General features: G+C 37.1%; 1 protein-coding gene across 3 annotated transcripts in view; it reads right to left on the minus strand.

Moving 5' to 3' along the window:
- Nucleotides 1-350: 350 nt before the first annotated feature.
- GABRA3 (gamma-aminobutyric acid type A receptor subunit alpha3) overlaps nucleotides 351-19,185 on the minus strand; it is a 330,036-nt gene continuing 311,201 nt past the window's right edge. For all 3 annotated transcript variants that reach the window (XM_045996525.1, XM_045996524.1, XM_045996526.1), the window contains one exon: nucleotides 351-2,591. In XM_045996525.1, coding sequence (XP_045852481.1) covers nucleotides 2,256-2,591 — 336 coding nt within the window. In that variant the 3' untranslated portion in view covers nucleotides 351-2,255. The remainder of the gene's footprint in view (nucleotides 2,592-19,185) is intronic.

The raw sequence follows: 19,185 nt of genomic DNA on the forward strand, positions 1-19,185 counted from the left end.
TGTCTCTCAAATATGTAAATAAAATCTTAAAAAAAAAAAGAGTGGGAGTGAAAGATGAGTAACCAAAAAAAAAAAAAAAAAAACCAAAACCCTCTTGTGGTTCTTCAATGGTCAGTCAGTTGAGTGTCCAACTCTTGATTTCAGCTCAAGTCATGGTCTCAGGGTCATGGGATCAATCCCTACATCCCACATCAGGCTCTGCCCTCTGCAGAGAGTCTGCTTGAGATATTTTCCCTCTTCCTCTGTCCCTCCCCAGTCTTGTGCACACTCTTTCTTAAATAAATAAATCTAAATTTAAAATAAAAGTTCTCCAGTCTGAGTACAATTCAGAAGTTTAATAAACAGCCACTAAACATTGCACCAAAGCATTTGGAAACACAATTTCTACAGGAAGGCAAAGGTAAGGCTTTCATTCTAAACTCCTTTAGATGATCATTAACAGCCCCACCCACCCCACCACCCCCCATCCCCACATATCCACAACACTACACTCTTCTAGTCATGAAATTGCCTACAGACATACTCTTAGAAATAATGGGACTGGCATGCATTATCCCAGCAATGGCAGAGAAGCGGGGGATGGGGAGGGGAAAGATAGGCGCAAACACAACCAGTGGCTAATGATAGACCCCTTAGGAGATTTGTTTAGGGAGTGGGCAGGGAGAGTCTGATTTGGTGCCATCTGTGGCTTTAATTTGGGTTTCTGTGGCTGGGACTGCCATCTTAAACAGTTTCATTCTATTGAGCCATGACTATTAGAAGTGGTCTCCTTAGGTGACACATTATGACTTCTTTCTACAAAATTTTTTTTTTTTTTGGTGTCCAACCAAACTGCGTTCAGGAGTCAGCAGGACTGTTGAGATCATGTTGGTTCAGAGGTCAAGTGGATCTGGCTTCCCAGACATGTCTTCTTTTTGGTCTTTAGAAAGGGACCCATGATAGTTCTCTATTACAGACACTTGTAAATTGCCTAAGCATGTCATTCAAATATCTGAGACTCAGTTTATCTATCTTATAAAAATTTTACAATTATAATACATTAAGAACAAACAAGATCAAATGGCCCCTAAGTAAAATATTAGCAAACTAGTAATAACAATTCACTTGACTCAAAAATCAACTAGACTCCAACTCACCCCTTTAAGAACAGGCATCAACAGAGGATGAGAGTTCCCTGACACAGTGAGAGCAGAGTTCTTAGGCCTGGGCTAGCATTTAGGGTGTACAGGGCATGGAAGGAAGAATTGGACTTTTACCTGCCAGTGGCCCTCTCTTTTGAACCAGATTTTAAGCTTTTACTACCCAGCCCAAATCTCTTGCCCCATCCAGTATTTGACTAGTTGCCTTGGCAGGGAGTTGACTTCCCTACATAATTTTTTAAAAATTGCATGGGCATTTGATCTAGATCTTTCTGTTTCTGTTTGCCCCTTTTTAGTATAAATTACAAAAATACTTGATCCTTTTCCTGAAGAATTTGCAGGTGGTAATGAGTCTAAAATAAGCAGTGTCCAGCTGGCTATTGGGGGGGGGGTGTCAAAGGGCTTTTCTGAAGGAAAGATATACCAAAGAAGATACTATTTTCCTGAGGGACTGAACATGGCAGAGCATCAGCCATCGTGGGGCCAGGCTGGCCTAGTTGGTTCTATCTGTTTTGGCCATATATCATTGATAGTGGTGAGCCTTAACTGCCCCCACTAACCTCCAAGTCAATAAAGAGTCAGGGGCCAGGTTTAGAGGTTAGCACTGGCTCCTGCCTTTTCTAGCAGTACTTTTGCATAGTGGGCCTTGCTGTGGGTAAAGGAAATAGCATGCCAGGACCACATGGGATAGTCTGGCTTATGAATGAGTCAGAGTCATCTGATCTGGACCAGTCAAGAATCCTCCTTGGTCTGGACCACTCAAATAGCCAAGGTTCCCACTACAAGTAGTAGAGTCTCCTGTTCTTTCTGCAGTGGGCAGAGTGCAATAAAATACATGCAGTGCCCTCAGCTGGGGGAGACTGGCAGACTAAGATGAGCAACTGAACAAATGGCAGTGTTTGGCTCTGATGAGGGTACACTCAGCAATGTCAGAGGGACAAGTAATTTTTCTGTTATTATTTTTTTTCATTAAGATTCATAAATATTAATTGAGAGTCACAGCTTGGTAGAGAGTCAAAAAGAAGAATTCTGAAACACAGAAAGGGGACTCCTGGGGTTTAGGTGCCTGGCTGCTTCCTAGGGTATACAGTGCTCTGGTTGCTGCATCACCACTATCTAGTGTTTGCGGATCATGCCCTTGATAGCTGACTCCCGGTTGACATAGGTGGCCCAGTAGACCAGATTAAAAATGGCAAAAAGCACAGGAAAGATGATGCGGGAAATTTTGTCAACCTTGCTGACACTGTTGTAGGTCTTGGTCTCAGTCGGGATGTCCTGCACGAAGGTGGTCTTGGGCGAAGCAATAATTGTTGGGGTTGAGGAGGCACTGGGAGCAGCGCCCTTGGAGATGGTGGAGAACTCAGTGTCCTTGGCCAGATTGATGGGATAGGTGGTTCCCACGATGTTGAAGGTGGTGCTGGTTTTCTTTGTTGGGGCTGCTGGTGTTTTCTTCTAAGAGCCAGAAAAAGTAGGGGAGAAGGGGGGACAAAACAAAAGCTAATTAATTCATTACACAGAGCACCTTCAGAGGTTGTAGGGAGGAGGAGCCATGAGGGAAGTTAAGAAACAGAGGCCAGGAAGCCAATAGCACTGAGTAGACAGGTTTGTGTCTAAGGATAATTGAAGATGAGCTTGAAAACAGAAAACTTGCATCATCCTGGTTTACTAGCTATGTGGCTTTGGCCAAGTCACTTCTCTTTGTGCTTTAGTCTCTTCATCTGTAAAATGAAAATCAAAATATTTGGCAGGGTTGTTGAGAGGATCAGGTGAAAGAATGGTGGTAAGAATCACTGGAAAACTGTGAAATGTTGGTTGCATGTAAGGTTTTATATATTCATGTGATTTGATCCTCACAGTAACCCTATCAAGTAGGTAGGTGAGATTACTCCATTTGACAGATGACAAAATTCAGCCTCAGACTGAGTAGCAGAGCCCACACTAGCCACCTGGGCTCCTGACTTTTATCCAGGGCTGTACTGTGTTGCTTTCTATAGGTGCGAGACACTTTTTTGGTTACCCGAGAAATAACTCCAAAAGGCTTCAACCATCAAGTGGCACATCCCCTGTGAGGAAGAGAGCTACGTGAGTCTGAAAGTCATTTCAACTTAAAGACACAGTAAATACTATGGCATGTTTACATGCATCATTACAACAGTATCTCACCCTTCATGCACTGTAAATGTGTTCAGCAAGCTAGAGGGCACACCAGGGTTTTTCACTCATACATGGTTACAGGCAGGAGCCAATGTTTCCCCAGGGAGCTATGCAAATGTTTCCCTCTGACAAAGCAATCCCCTGGCTGTTTCTGCCTTTGTTAATGACACTGTCCTTTGTAATTTTTTTTTTTCAGAATTAAAAAAAGAAAAAACTCAATGAGAAAGAAACATGCACACATGTGCCCATTTGTTCCCACATGTATGATTTGTGTACCCATGACACTCCATGAAGAAAAGAGGAAACAAAACTCAGGTCTAGAGCAGAATAGAGTGACTGCGCTCATAGTTTATAGTGTTTGCTGTCTCCCCCTGTACTCTGGCCTTTTCTTCTTTCCATCCCTTTTTGTTTCTAGGGAAAAGTTGGAGATAGATGAGCTTCAGAAATGCCCAAGAGTATTTGATGAAAAGTGATAACTACTTGCATTGCCCTAATTTCACACACCTCATTTGTTCCCTTTCTCGGTGTTATTTTGCTTCCCAGCATCTGTATTTTATTTTACTCCTTCTCTTCTTCTTTCCTTCCAGGGTCTCTCTACTCCCACCTTTCTCTTACTGACGCTTCTCTCCTAATCTCTTTTTTTCTTCTTTACATCAGAGTCCCTACCATTTTTATCTTTCCCCCTTTAGACCATACTGTCATTTACCTTCCTGATCCTAGTATAACTTTGCCAAATATTTACTGAATATCTACTGGGTCAAAACTATGCTAGGTATTTAGGGATAGGTGGTAAGGTTAAAAGATGAATCTATTTCAATCCCTGCTTTCCAGGAATTTACAGTCCAGTGGTGGAGAGGGTTGTAGGAACACATTAGTGTTACATAGTATGATCAGAGTTCTAACGGATATGCGCAAATTATAACAGATATAATGGGAATTCAGTAAAATGGTGGGATAGACACCTACAGACATAGAAAAGGTAGCTCAGAGAAGGCAATGAATTTTTTGAACTGGGTCACAGAAGATAAGAAGGAACTCATTAGATGAAGATATAGCACGGGTTAAGGGCACTGCTTGTTTGAAGGGATGATAAGAAGTCTGCTGCAGCTGGGTCACAGTGTACATGGCAAAGGCCTTGTATGCCCTGCTTTCCTGTTCTGCCTGCCCATGCTGACTTTAGAGTTTTCAATCAGCGGTGGAGTGTGGGATAAATGAGAGAGTGTTGGTTTAAGTACAGAAACCAACTCGCGAATAGGACTTTAGTAAAGCAACACAGTTTTTCTCTTAAAGAACTGCAGCCAGATTGCTACAAGTGGAAGGTGGGATAGAGCTCTAAGACTTCTAAGAACCTTGCACAAATGCCTTAAATACTACATGGGACTCATTTATAATTAGCAACTTCATTGTGTGAATAGAGGCCTGCTGCTAAATGCCTCTGCTATTAAATAGCATTTTACCTGTTTGACTGCTTACTTATTAATTTGCTTAGTAATCTCTTTTTTTTTTTGGTGGATGGACAAAGAAAAAAGGAGAAAGGAAAGAACCGCACTACCTTGACTTTCACATTATTCCATTTAGTCATCATATATACTGGTTATGACCAAGTCTCTGAAACAGTCATTCCAAACATCAATTTCTTTAGCTTTATAAATCCTTTTTGTTCTATAGGTGAGGAGAAGCAGCAGTTAATTTAATCTCAGATTTTTAAAGCAATAAAGGAAAATTACATTTTAATTTCCCTTGCTCTTTCCAACATAACACATTTTAGTCATCCATTCTAATTTTTACCTAAATTGTCAGGAAGGAAATCAAAGCAAAACTGTACTGTCAAGAAGACAGACACAGGATGCAGAGATTAATAGTTAATATTTATCCATTTCTGTACCTAGTTTTCAATATTTCCCTATGATCTGGGCTTTGATAGATACAAACTAGACTTAGTTTTGACCAAGCTGTGATTCTATTCCTTCCTTCCTAGCCAAATGCCTAACTTAGGCATGTGATAGATGTTTAGTGAATAAAAAGATGACCTCCCCATACTGAAGATTCTCAGTGTGATTTTTCATTTGTTCCTCCTTAGTCTTGACCTCTCCTATACAGAAAATAAATCTCCATCGTTCAGCTGGGAGTAATTCCCACACCACCAAACTGAAACTGACTCCTCCAAATTCCCCAAGCAGTATGACTCCCAGGACAACTTTCCTTCTAGAAACTCACATCATGTGGATTTTAGGATGAGGCAATGAAAACTTTTATGGACCAATGCATGTCCAACTCAAGGGTTTTCCTCAGATGGCATTCATGTCTATTGTTCTAGAAGTGCAAAGTACAGGGTTAGTTAGAGCCCTGAATGTACTTGATACTCAGCCAGGCCATCAGAGTATATGCAGATATGGCCTAGAGCCTCTGAATCTACTCCATAATAGACACTCAACTTTCCTGAACCCCAGTTTTCATAAGTGGAGCAAAGTAAAGGCATATATGTTATAAGGAAATCAAAGACAAATCAAAGAAGTGACCAAAAAACGTCCAGGACCAGATGGCTTCATGGGTAAATTCTACCATACATTTAAAGAAGAGTTAGACCTATCCTTCTCAAAGCATTTTTATAAGTTGAAGAAGAGAGAACACTTCCAAACTCATTTTATGAGGCCAGCATTACCTTGATATCACAATCAAAGACACCACACACACACACACACACACACACACAATTACAGCCCAAGATCCCTGATGAACATATATGCCAAAACCATCAACAAAATATTAGCTAATCAAATTCAACAGCAAATTAATTAAAAGTAGTATATAAAATGATCAAGTGGGATTTGTTCCAGTGATGGAAAGACGGTTCAAGATCCACAAGTCAACGAATGTGATACACAACAATAACAAAAAAAGGATAAAAATCATGATCATCTCAATAGATGAAAAAACAATTTGACAAAATTCAACATTCATTTATGATAAAGACTCTCAACAAAGTGAGACTGGAAGAAGCATACCTCAACATAATAAAAACCATATATGACAAGCCCACAGCTAACATACACAAAGGTGAAAAACTGAAAGCCTTTTCACTAGGAACAGGAACAAGACAAGGATGTCCATTCTCACCATTTTTTATTCAACATACTATTGTAGGTCCTAGCGTCAATATAAAAGATATAAAAGTCATCCCAATTAGAAAAAAAAGTAAAACTGTCATTATTTGCAGGTGACATGATACCATGTATAGAAAACCCTGAAGACTCCACTAAAAAACAATTAGAACTAACACATTTAGTAAGGTTGCAGGATACAAAATTAACAGGCAGAAATCACTTGCATTTTTTAAAAGATTTATTTATTTATTTATTTATTTGAGAGCGAGAGAGAGCGCACAAGCAGGACAGAGGGAGAGGGAGAAGCAGGCTCCATGCTGAGCAGGGAGCCTGACATGGGGCTGGATCCCAGGAGCCTGGGATCATGACCTGAGCCAAGGGCAGACACTTAAATGACCGAGCCACCAAGGTGTCCCATCACTTGCATTTCTATACACTAGTAATGAGCATTAAAACAGAAAGACAAATTTAAAAAAAAATATATATATATATGATTTTATTCTTATGTGGAATTTAAGAAACAAAACAGATGAACATAGGGGAAAGGAAGGAAAAATAAAATAAGATGGAAACAGAGAGGGAGACAAACCATAAGAGACACTTAACTATAGGAAGCAAACTGAGGGTTGCTGGAGGGGAGGGGGTAGGGAGAAGTGGCAATTAATTGGATGATGGGCACTAGGTTTTGTATGCAAGCACCCACTAAATTGTACCACTTAAACTAATATAGTATACATTGATTAAATTGAATTAATTAAAAATTTTTAAAATGCAAAAAAAAGAGAAAACAATTTCATTTACAATTTCATTACAGTTTGAGGTTCCTCAAACATAAAAAATAAAATATCCAGGAATAAGTTTAACCAAGGGATATTTATGACATTGCTGAAAGAAACTGAAGACAACACAAATGGAAAATTATACTGTCCCATGGTTTCGGAGAATTAACATTTTAAAAATGTCTATACTATCCAAAGCAATCTATGGATTCAATGCAATCTCTGTCAAAATACCAAAGGCATTTTTTCATGGAACTAGAACAAAAAATTATCAAATTTACATGAAAGCACCGAAAGACCCCAAATAGCTAAGCAATCTTGAGAAAGTGGAACAAAGGTGGAGGTATGTTTCCTGATTTCAAACCATACTACAAAGTTATAATAATCAAGATGGTATGATACTGGCATGAAAACAGACACATAGATGAACAGAATAGGGATCCAGAAATAAATCTATGAATATATAGCCAATTAAGTTGTGACCAAAGGATGTAAAAAGATCAAATGAGGGAAAGGCAGTCTCTTCAATAAATGGTGCTAGGAAAACTGAAACAGCTACATGCAGAAAAACAAAACTGGACTACTCTCTTATACCATATACAAAAATAAAATCAAAATGCATTAAAAGCCTGAGTGGAAGACCTGAAAATGTAAAACTTTTAGAAGAAAACATAGACAGCAATCTATTTGTCACCAGTCTTAGCAATTTTTTTTAAGACAAATCTCCTCAGAAAACAGCAATAAAAGCTAAAATAAACAAATGGGATTATATCAAACTAAAAAGCTTCTTCTGCACCGGAAAGGAGACAATCAACAAAATGAAAAGACTACATACTATATGGGAGTAGATATTTGCAAGTCCACTAAGGGGTTAACATCCAACATATATAAGGAAGTCACACAACTTAATATAAAAAACTTGATTAAAAATTTGGCAGAGAGGGTGCCTAGGTGGCTCAGTTATTAAGCATCTGCCTTCAGCTCAGGTCATGATCATGATGTCCTAGGACGGAGTCCCACATCAAGCTCCTTGCTCAGCGGGGAGTCTGCCTCTCCCTCTCATGCTCCCCCTGCTTGTATTCCCTCTCTTGCCATCTGTCTCTGTCAAATAAATAAATAAAATCTTCAAAAAAATTGGCAGAGGACTTGAAAACATAAAGATGGTCAATAGACGTATGAAAAGATGCTCAGCATCACTAATCATCAGGGAAATGCAAATCAAAACTATAATGAGATATCACCTCACATTGGTCAGAGTGGCTATTCTCAAAAAGACAAAAAAAAAGTATTGGCAAGGATGTGGAGAAAAGGGAAACTGCATAGACTGTTGGTAGGAACGTAAATAGATTTAGGTACTATGGAAAACAATATGGAGGTTCCTCAAAAAATTAGAAATACCATGATTCAGTCATTCCACTACTGGGTATTTACCCAAAGAAAATGAAAATACTAACTTGAAGGGATACATAGACCCTATGGTTATTGCAGCATTATTTGTAATGGTTAAGATATGGAAGCAACCTCAGTGTCCATCAATAGACAAATGGATAAAGGAGATATGGCATATATGGTTACAATGGAATATTACTCACCCATAATAACTAAATCTTGTCAATTGCCACAACATGGATGGACCTAGAGGGTATTATGCTGAGTAAAATAACTCAGAGATAAACGAATACCATGTGATTTCACTTATATGTAGTATCTAAGAAAACAAAACAGAAATAGGCTCTGTATAGAGGTAACTTGGTTACTGGAGAGGGGAAGGATTGGGAAAACAGGTAAAATAGGTGAAAATGATTAAGAGGTACCAACTTCCAGTTATAAAATTAATCATGGAGTCATAATGTACAGCATAAGGAATACAGTCAATAATATAATAACTTTGGTTACAGTAACTATACTCATGGGGATCATTTCATAATGTATAAAATAAATCATTGTATACACCTGAAACTAAGAAGATATTGTCAATTATACTTCAATTAAAAGGGCAAAAAAAATCCCAAAAACAAAATGGAAAAAAAAACCCAATCGACCCGATTTTTAAACTGGCAAAGGACTTGAATAAACATTTTTCTAAAGATATATGAATGACCAAAAAGCATTTGAAAAGATGCATAACAGCACTAGTTATTAGGGAAATACAGATGAAAACCACAATGAGAGTGGCTCCTGAGTGGCTCAATTGGCAAGGCATCTGATTTCAGCTCAGGTCATGATCTCAGGGTCATGGGATCCAACCCTGTGTCAGGCTCCCCGCTCAACAGGGAGTCTGCTTCTCCTTCTCTTCCTGCCATTTCCCCTGCTTGTGCTCTCTCCCCTCCACCGCAAATAAATAAATAAATTCTTTTAAAAAAAGAAAACCGCAATGAGATACCTACCACTCATAGCCATTAGGATGTCTACTATCAACAACAATAAAACAGAAAATAACAAGTTTTCATAATGATGTGGAAAAAGCAGAGACCTTGTGCACTGTTAGGAATGTAAAATGGTGTAGCCACTATGGAAAATGGTATGTTAGTTCTTCAAAAAATTAAAAATAGAAATAAAATGTGACCCAGCAATTCTACTTCTGGGTATGTATTCCCAAAAATTGAAGGCAAGGTTTTAAAGAGATTTGAACACCCATGTTCATAATAGCATAATTCCCAAGATCCAAAAGCCAAATGCAACTGAAGTGTCTGTAGAGAAAAGAATGGATAAGGAAAATAGGTTCTAGCCACACAATGGAATATTAGTCAGCTTTGGAAATGAAGGATATTCTGACACATGATAGGACATGAATGAATGTTGAGATCATTATGCTAAATGGCATAACCCAGTCACAAATGACAATTATTGTATTATTTCACCTAAATAAGGTACCTATAGTATTCAGATTCATAGAGACAGAAAGTAGAATGGTTGCTAGAGGTAGGGTAAAGGGGAGGATGAGGATTAATTGTTTAATGGATAGTTTCAAGTTGACCTCCTGAGGGAAGGGGCCGTGTTTTACTTTCCACTGCTGTACCCCTAGCACCTAACACTCAACCTACCATGTAGTAGACACTCAGTAAATACTTAACAAATGAATGAATAACTCTGCAGTTCCTCAAAGTCCATTATTCTGTATTCTTTGTTTTCTTAAGCAGACCTTGCCAGGTGGTGTATTACAGTACTCACTCCCCAGGATCATCAACTTCCTCAGTCACTCCAATTCAATTCTTCTACTTGTTTCTGAAAAAAAAAATTTCCCATAGCCATTGATGGATAGGTGGCATTTATAAGCTTATATTCTTGAATTCTTCTAGTTTTTCAATCTGCCTGTAATCTTTCTCTGTGTTCATAATCAATTCTGTTTTCTATTTCTTATAAAATGTATTTTAAATCTTGACAATTCTTTTCACCTTCTCCATTAAGGACGTAAATACCATTATATGAAATTTACTTTAACTCACTGTGTACCTTTCTACCCACCAAAACATAGATAGTATTTGAAAGCAGGTTAGGGGTAAAGAAGTATGACATCTGTTAGAGAAAATCTAAGAAGGTAAACAGAGATTTGAATAAAATGAGGAAGCAAGCCATGAAAAGATCTGAAAACAAGGTTTTCAGAGAGAAAGGATAGTAGTAGCAAAACACTTGCCATTGGAAGGTGGGGGACTTGTACAAAGATCATAAAGGAGGCCACTGTGACCTAAATGGAGTGAATGATAAAAATTTTTTTAAAAGATTGGGGATGGGGTAACTGGGTGATAAGCATTAAAGAGGGCATGTGATATGATGAGCACTGGGTCATATACTCAACTAATGAATCATTGAACATTATGTCAAAAACTAATGATGTACTATACCTTGGCTAATTGAATTTAAATAAACAAGAAGGAGAAGGAGAAGAAAGGAGGAGGAGGAGGAGGAGAATGGTAAAGAATGGTAAAAGGTAACATCATAGATCTGCGACCAGATTCCCATAAAGCTTTAAAGGCATGGTAAAGATTATGGATTTTGGTCTATGTGTGTTGGGAAGCCACTAAGGTATTTTGAGCAAAATTTTTCTAATTTACAATTTTAAAATATCATTCTGACTATTGGGTATACAACAGATGGTTAGTGGAGGAATAAAATTAAGAGGCCAATCCAGTGAGGCTAGGAACAGATACGGAGACTTGTATACAAAGGAAAATATCAAGGATAAAAGGGAACAATAGGAAATCCTGATATATAAGAATCCAAACGAATATCTGGAGCTTCAGAGAAGACATCTTTAGTATAAAAGAGTGGAAGATTAATGGTCTAAAACAATATTGGGGTTAGGAGGATGTGAAATACACTTCTAGAAAGTGGGGTGAGAATAACAACTTCTGTCAAGCAAAAGGCAGCAGAAGAGAAGTCTCAACTGAGAAGTGGGTGTCAGTTAAGATAGGAGTTATTGGAATAAAAAATAAATATTTTCAGTAAAAAAGCTGGTAATGGGGGTGCCTGGGAGGCTCAGTGTGTTAAGCCTCTGCCTTAGGCTCAGGTCATGATTTCAGGGTCCTGGGATCCGCCCGTGTCGGGCTCTCTGCTTCCCCTCCTCTCTCTCTGCCTGCCTCTCTGCCTACTTGTGGTCTCTGTCTGTCAAATAAATAAATAAAATCTTTTTTTAAAAAGCTGGTAACATAGAATGGTTTATTTTCCGTGAACAGGAATTCCTGAGAGAAATGAGGGAAAACTTACGAAGGATGGGAGGATAACGTCTAGAAAAAAGCACAGTACAGGACAAAGATAAAAAGTCAGGGGAGAATTAGAGGTACCTGGTTGGTGCAGTTGGCTAAGCATCTGACTCCTAGTTTTGGCTCAGGTCCTGATCTCATGGCTTGTGAGGTAGAGCCCTGCATCAGGCTCCATACTCAGTGAGTCTGCTTGGATATTCTTTCCCTCTGTCCCTTCCCCCATGCATGCTCTCTTTCTCTCTCTCTCTCTCAAATAAATAAATCTTAAAAAAAAGAAGTGAGGGGAGGATAAATAATAACACAATAAACTACAATTAGGCCACTGACCAGGGGTGACACAGAGGTAAGCCCTGTAGAACATATGGCCTCACATATGTCTACACAGAAGTTTATCATGAGACTTTGAAATCTGGTAGCCATTCCAAACATACTAATATCATTGGCTGACTTAACATTTATAGTCTTCCTGGAAAAACAAAACGCTAGAACAAATTAACGGGCAATCAGACTGATTCATTTCCAAAGCCCTCACCTAGTGGTGGAAACAGTACAGTGCTTGGCAGGTGGGATAATGCAGAGCTCATTTGATCGAACTGACCACAGGCTCAATTCTAGTTTATGATGTCAGATGTGTCATCCAAGTGAAAAACAATAACTGATCTTAGAATGGTTGCAAATAATAGCAAGTAGTTATAAAATCCTATATATAAAATGAGCATGCAGGAGACAATAATATTGGAAAAATGATAAAGATAAATAGAGTGAGATAGCTACATGAGGTGAGCATTAAAGCACAAAGCAGTTTTCATGAAGTAAAGGAGTGGGTAATGACCTGAAAGCAGCAGGGAAAGAATGGAAGGGTGGCTTCCACTTGAACTGTTAGCTGAGGAAGTATTTCCTCATGAAATAGCCAATTTAAGGTAAACAGAAAAAAAATGTAGAGAGAGTATTTTGTTTTTTTCTTTCCTATGACTGTCAGCACTTGGTCCTGTATCAGGGCTCTGTATGTATATGCATGCGTAACTTACTTTCCTTTTTAGACCATCAGCTTCTGAGTACTAGGGCCATGCTATGTTTGCTATGTTTAGCTCTGCATCCTGCATGTATTAAGAAAAATGATTGTTGTTTGTTTTTGTTTCAATTGATTCATCAATGATAGAAACCTTTTGTTCAGGGCATTTATGTCTACCATAGAACATGGAGGGAAGACTACCAGTTTATGAGTACAACTTAACCCATAGTGAATTTTATTAACCCACAGAAAAAATACCAGGGGTAACTCAATTTGTGGCTGTATTTACAGGAATGTCCCCACAGATTTAAAAGCCATTAATAATAATAAGCTGAATTTTTCCAAGATGTGGATGGAAGTTGAGTATATTATCTAATGTAAAATATTATTCTAGAACATTCAAATATTTTTTAAGAAGGAAAATTTCTTTAAAAAAGATTTTACTTATTTATTTGCAAGAAAGAGAGAGAGAGAGAATACAAGCAGGAGGAATACCATGCCAAGGGAAAAGCAGGCTACCCACTGAACACGGAGACCAATGTGGAACTCAATCCCAGGACCAGGACCCTGGGATCATGACCTGAGCCAAAGGCAGAGGCTTAACTTACTGAGCCACTCTGGCATCCCTCAAATATTTTTTTTTTGTCTCTTTGACTTTTTTAAAATTTTATTTTATTTTTTCAGTGTTCCAAGATTCATTTTTTTTAAAGATTTTATTTATTTGACAGACAGAGATCACAAGTAGGCAGAGAGGCAGGCAGAGAGAGAGAGAGGAGGAAAAGCAGGCTCCCCACCGAGCGGAGAGCCCGATGTGGGGCTCAATCCCAGGACGCTGGGATCATGACCTGAGCCTGAGCCGAAGGCAGAGGCTTTAACCCACTGAGCCACCCAGGTGCCCCCCAAGATTCTTTGTTTATGCACCACACCCAGTGCTCCGTGCAATACGTGCCCTCCTTAATACCCACCAAATATTCTTATAATAAGAAAAAGAGGGTAAGAATTACTGAATTTATAAGATTTAGGTAAGAATTTGACTATTTTAAAAGCAATGCTTTTAAAGAAATTTTAGAGGGGGAGGGTCAGAGGGAGAGAAAGAATATTAAGCAGGCTCCTTGCCCAGCATAAGCCCATGCAGGGCTCAATCTCATGACCCCTGAGATCATGACTGAAGACAAAATCAAGAGCTGGATGCTTAACTGACTGAGTCACCCACGTGCCCCTAAAAGCAGTTCTAAGAATACTCTTTTTTTTTTCAGATTTTGTTTATTTATTTGAGAGAGAGAGAGCATGAGAGGGGAGAGGTCAGTGGGAGGAGTAGATTCCCTGCTGAGCAGGGAGCCCAATGTGGGACTCCATCCCAGGACTCCAGGATCATGACCCGAACCGAAGGCAGTCGCTTAACCAACTGAGCCACCCAGGCGCCCCAATATATTTTTTTTAAATATAGAGGCTTATTTCTTCATTTTATTTTCTTTTATTTTTAATTTTCAAAAATTTAATCAAAGTAACATACAGTTTAAAAAAAAACAAAACTTAAAGGGGTGCCTGGGTGGCTCAGTGGGTTAAAGCCTCTGCCTTCGGCTTAGGTCATGATCTCAGGGTCCTGGGATCAAGCCCCACATCCTGATCTCTGTTCAGCGGGGAGCCTGCTTCCCTCTCTCTCTGCCTGCCTCTCTGCCTACTTGTGATCTCTGTAAAATAAATAAATAAATAAATAAAATCTTTAAAAAAAAAGAACTTAAAGTCTTATAAACCAGAAAACCCTTACCTCGATGTACTCATCTTGTCCAGCGAGTCTTAATTATTTTTAATTCTCTTAGGTGATATTACTAAATTTCTAAATAATATGCTTATACTGCTATTAGTTTCACACATAACCAATCTTTTTGATAATGATTTACCTCATTAATGCAACCTTTCCTCCATCCCCAAAACAATTATAACAATATTTTTAGTTCAATCAATAATCATCATTATAAATTAGTATATAAATGCATCTAGCCTCCTGCCCCAGTCTAGACTAGTTCCTCTCCAGGTTTACTTGCTGCATAGCTTTCATTTTAGGACTTCTGTTCACTTATTTCCCCTGTTGGTACTTTCTTTTCTGGAACCAACGTCCTTGTCTTTTACATTCTATTCTTTTGTTTTAATAGAACATACCTTCCAGTATCTTCCTAAGGTGGAGTGCATGGGAAATTTCTGAGATCTTAGAGGTCTGAAAATGGCTACTGTACCTCTTTATTTAATTGATACTTTGGCTAGGCACAGGATTCTAGGTTGAAAAGCATTTGGACCTCAGATTTATGAGATTTACTACTCTGCTGTTTTCTACCATCCAGTATACTTGAGAAGTCTGATGCCATTCTGTAACCATTCCTTTGCAAACAAACAAAAAACAAACAAAAACCCCACACACTTATTTCAAGAATCTTTTTAGACTATCATTTCATCTCTGCTTTTCTGAAATTTCATGATGATGTGGCTTTATGTGGGCCTATGAAGTCACTTTCAATCTGGAGGTTTACGTATTTCTGTTTATAAAAATGTCTTGGATTAGTTCCTTGTTAATTTCCTTCATTCCTTTTTCTCTGTTCACTCACTCTGCAACTTCTGTGTTGGCTTATTTCCTGGATTCATCCCTAAGTCTCTTACCTTTTCTTTTATATTTTCAGTTTTGTTTTGTTTTGTTTTTTCATTTTGCTCTACTTTTGGGAAATTTTCCTCAGTTTATTTTCCCATCTCTCTATTAATTTTTTTTATTTTGCCATTTCTTTTTAATTTCAAGAGCTCGTCCTTATTCTCTGATTTCCTTTATTTTTTATGTTTATTTGAATAAATTTATTCAAAATTCTCCCAAACCATATATATTTTTGGCAACATGATTTGTCAAAATCTGCAAGAGATTATTAAAATATGTACTATTGTTTTGATTTTATTGAGATCTTGAATTTCTGACAGTTTAGACCTTGTGTTTCCCAGCTTTATTGCTTGGTGTATAAAGTGGCCTAACTGTAGCTTCTTTGTGCATTGTATATTTCATCATGCTATAGCAGATCTGACCAATTTAAGGCTTATGTTTTTAAGTTACATTTTAACTGATATTAATAGTGGCACTTTTTATTTTTGTTTGGTTTTTATGTGCCTGATTTTGTAGCAAATGCCTATCTCTTTATTTTAATAGTCTTTGTTATTTTATTTTAGATATTAACTTTTGAACTTATGGTACTCTGAGACTACTTCTCTGGCTGTTTTTTTGAACCATTTTGATGAGAGATACAATAGAATGTAAAAGTCTTCTATTGTCCAAAGGCAATCTGACTTCCTTTTATATTAGTATCTTATTGTTTTATGGATATATTTACAAATATAAAAGATAGAATTTTCTTTAATTCCCTAAATTAACCCTGTTTCTTCCATGATGGGTTTTTACAAAAAATCTTTACTTTTTCTCCTTCACATTGCAAACTTCACTTTGATACTCCTTGATATGCCAAAATTATTTGACAACATAAAAGATGTATGTATGCTAAATGTATCTGAGCTGAGTTTGTTGACTGGTTGAAAACTTAAGATCAATTGGAAGCAGGTAATTTTTTATGGGGTACTTCAAAATGTACATATGTAATGGTCTTTATTCTGGAGACATTCAGCTTCTTTAGAAACTTCTGCCGTTCTTCTGGAAAGTATACATTTGGCTGCAGACATTTTACGTGTTGGGCAGGCTCTGAGATCTTGACTCCTCTGTACACAGATTTTAACAAGTATCCCTAGCTGCTTTATTCTCTGCTGTATCAAGCACCTCCAATCCTGAGTTTCTTTAGGATTCTATCTTACTCTAGCTTAATAGATTAGTTCTTATTCTCTCTTTCCACATTCATTCTTCTAAAAAATGTACTAAAATCTCTCGTCTAACTGAAATCCCTTCTCCAGTTTTCCTGGTGCTTATTTATACCTATTTTATTTCTTTACTCTCGTTTTAGTGGGATTGTCAGAGGAAGCAGTGATAAACACATGTAGTTGATACTCAGAAGCCCACAGTTCATCTATTTTTCAGAATGCAATTATAAGGTAGACATTTGTCTTCATTTGTAAGGGAGGGTTTTTTTCCCATCTATTCCTTCTTTTTCTTTCGTTTATAATCTCTCCCCTAACATTTTATCTAATCTCTAATCATAGCACAACTCAGAAATAAATTTTTAAATCACTTATACTAGTTTTAAATCTATGGAGAAATGGTCATCATTTTTTGACTCCAAAGTCTCATATTAATCTATTCTAGTTCTCTCTCTGCCTTCAAACCATTCCTGTACCTCTTCTTAGCCATTAAAAAAAAGTCCACTACAGTTTTGGAAAGACATACATAACAGCCTTTCAGATATCTGAAATTAGATAGATCATTCCCTTCAGATATGTGCCCCTTCCCCATTATAGTAACCAAACTGGAACAGTATGCTTTAAACATGGCTAAACCAGTATAGAATAAAAAGGGTTTATTATCTCACTTGTTCTAGGTAATTCTTAACTCAGACTCAAATTAATTTGGCTTTTTGAAAGTTATACCAGATACAAGGCTTATATTAAATTTGTTTTTTCTCTATATCTCAGTGTCCTATTTATAATGGGAAATTATTATTAAGTTTCACTGTCAAGAATTAATGTTTTTTTTGTGTCTGTGTATAAGAATTTGTTTGATGCAGCTAATGTTAATCTCTTGTTTTCAACCTGTTCTCTCAAACTTTAGAAATTCTTTTTGATTCGTAATTCAGATGATAATCTTCTCCAACCAACATTCATTAATGTCAACTTACAAATTTGAATTATTGATGACAACATGTAAGAGGAAAGGATCAAAGATGAACCCCTATGGACTATTCACAGGGACTTCCATTCAGGTTGACATTGATTCATCAGTCAATTCTATTTGATTTCAATTAGTCAACCAAATACATCAGCCTAATTGGTCTATTTTTTTCAACTGTTGTTTCTTCTTCATGAAGAATAAATAAAATAATAATAAAATAATAAAAAGTAAAAGTAGTTAGATGTCTTGACAAAGTCTATGATATTCCCTGGTCTACCAGTCTAGTAAACTTTTAATGCAATTTTTAAGGCTAGCTTGGCATAATTTCTTCTTACTGGATTAATGCTAGATATCAGTGAATAGTGTTAATTATTCAAAAACATCTGTTTAATAATATATTCTAGGAACCTCTCATTTTAATATGTCAGAGTAAGGATATATTTTCTTCCTTCTCCTCTCTGGAACCAAGTAAAAACTATAAGAATAAGGAAAATGGGAGAAAAATCAAACTCCAGTTTTGATGAAATGTGAAAGCATTTTTAACACTGATCCCAAAAAGTAAGGACTTCCAAAGTCAGTAAAAATTGGATCAGAGTGTAGAAGACACTGAGGATGTCTCTTACTCTGGAATTCAGACCAGAATAGAATTTTAGGAACAGAGTCCTAAAAGATGGGTGGCATACCCTGAGTGAGGAAACAAATGACCCCCATTTTGAAACAAAATCAGTCTTCATACTGGTAGTGAGAACAACCTGAATCATTGTTTGACCACCATATAGTGGCAGAGGAGGTGGAGACTAGAATAATTAAATGATATAATACCACACACACATGCATACACATACAAACACACACTGACACCTCTGCACCATACATAGAAGACTTTCCCATGAGCAAGGAAAACTTCTTGATAGTTAGAAGCAGAATCAAAACTACAAGGAAGAGTACTCCTAAGAATTTTATAGATAACAGATGATGCTCAAATTAATTAGTCTCAACTACTTAGTACTGTCCTACTCATTCTCTTAGTCCCTCCCCAAAATGATACTCTCATACACTGCAGGGCAAGTAAAGAATTCCCCTAACGCAACTTCATGTAATAATTGAAAACCAAAAAAAAAAGTTACTAATGCAAAATATGTTGCAAAAAAGGAAGAAATTACCAATAAAGAATTGTGGAACAACATGAAAAAGCAAACATAAAACACATAAAAAATATGTCAACAAAGATTATAAAATTAATATAAGGAAAAATAATACTACCACAAAAACGAAGGTGAATAGGCACTGGTAAAAATGTTCAGAGACAGAGAAGACAGGCTTGAGAAAAATGAGCAAAGTGAAACTGAAAATAACAGTTAAAAATTATTAGAGAAAAATAATAGATATGGAAGACAAAGAAAGCTCTATGATTATATATATATATATATAATATAAATGTATATATAATTCTGTGCTTTTAGGAAGAGAACAGAACACAGATACATTTTAGGAAA

The sequence above is a fragment of the Meles meles genome, chromosome X (genome assembly GCF_922984935.1).
Source record: "Meles meles chromosome X, mMelMel3.1 paternal haplotype, whole genome shotgun sequence".
Taxonomy (NCBI): Eukaryota; Metazoa; Chordata; class Mammalia; order Carnivora; family Mustelidae; genus Meles; species Meles meles.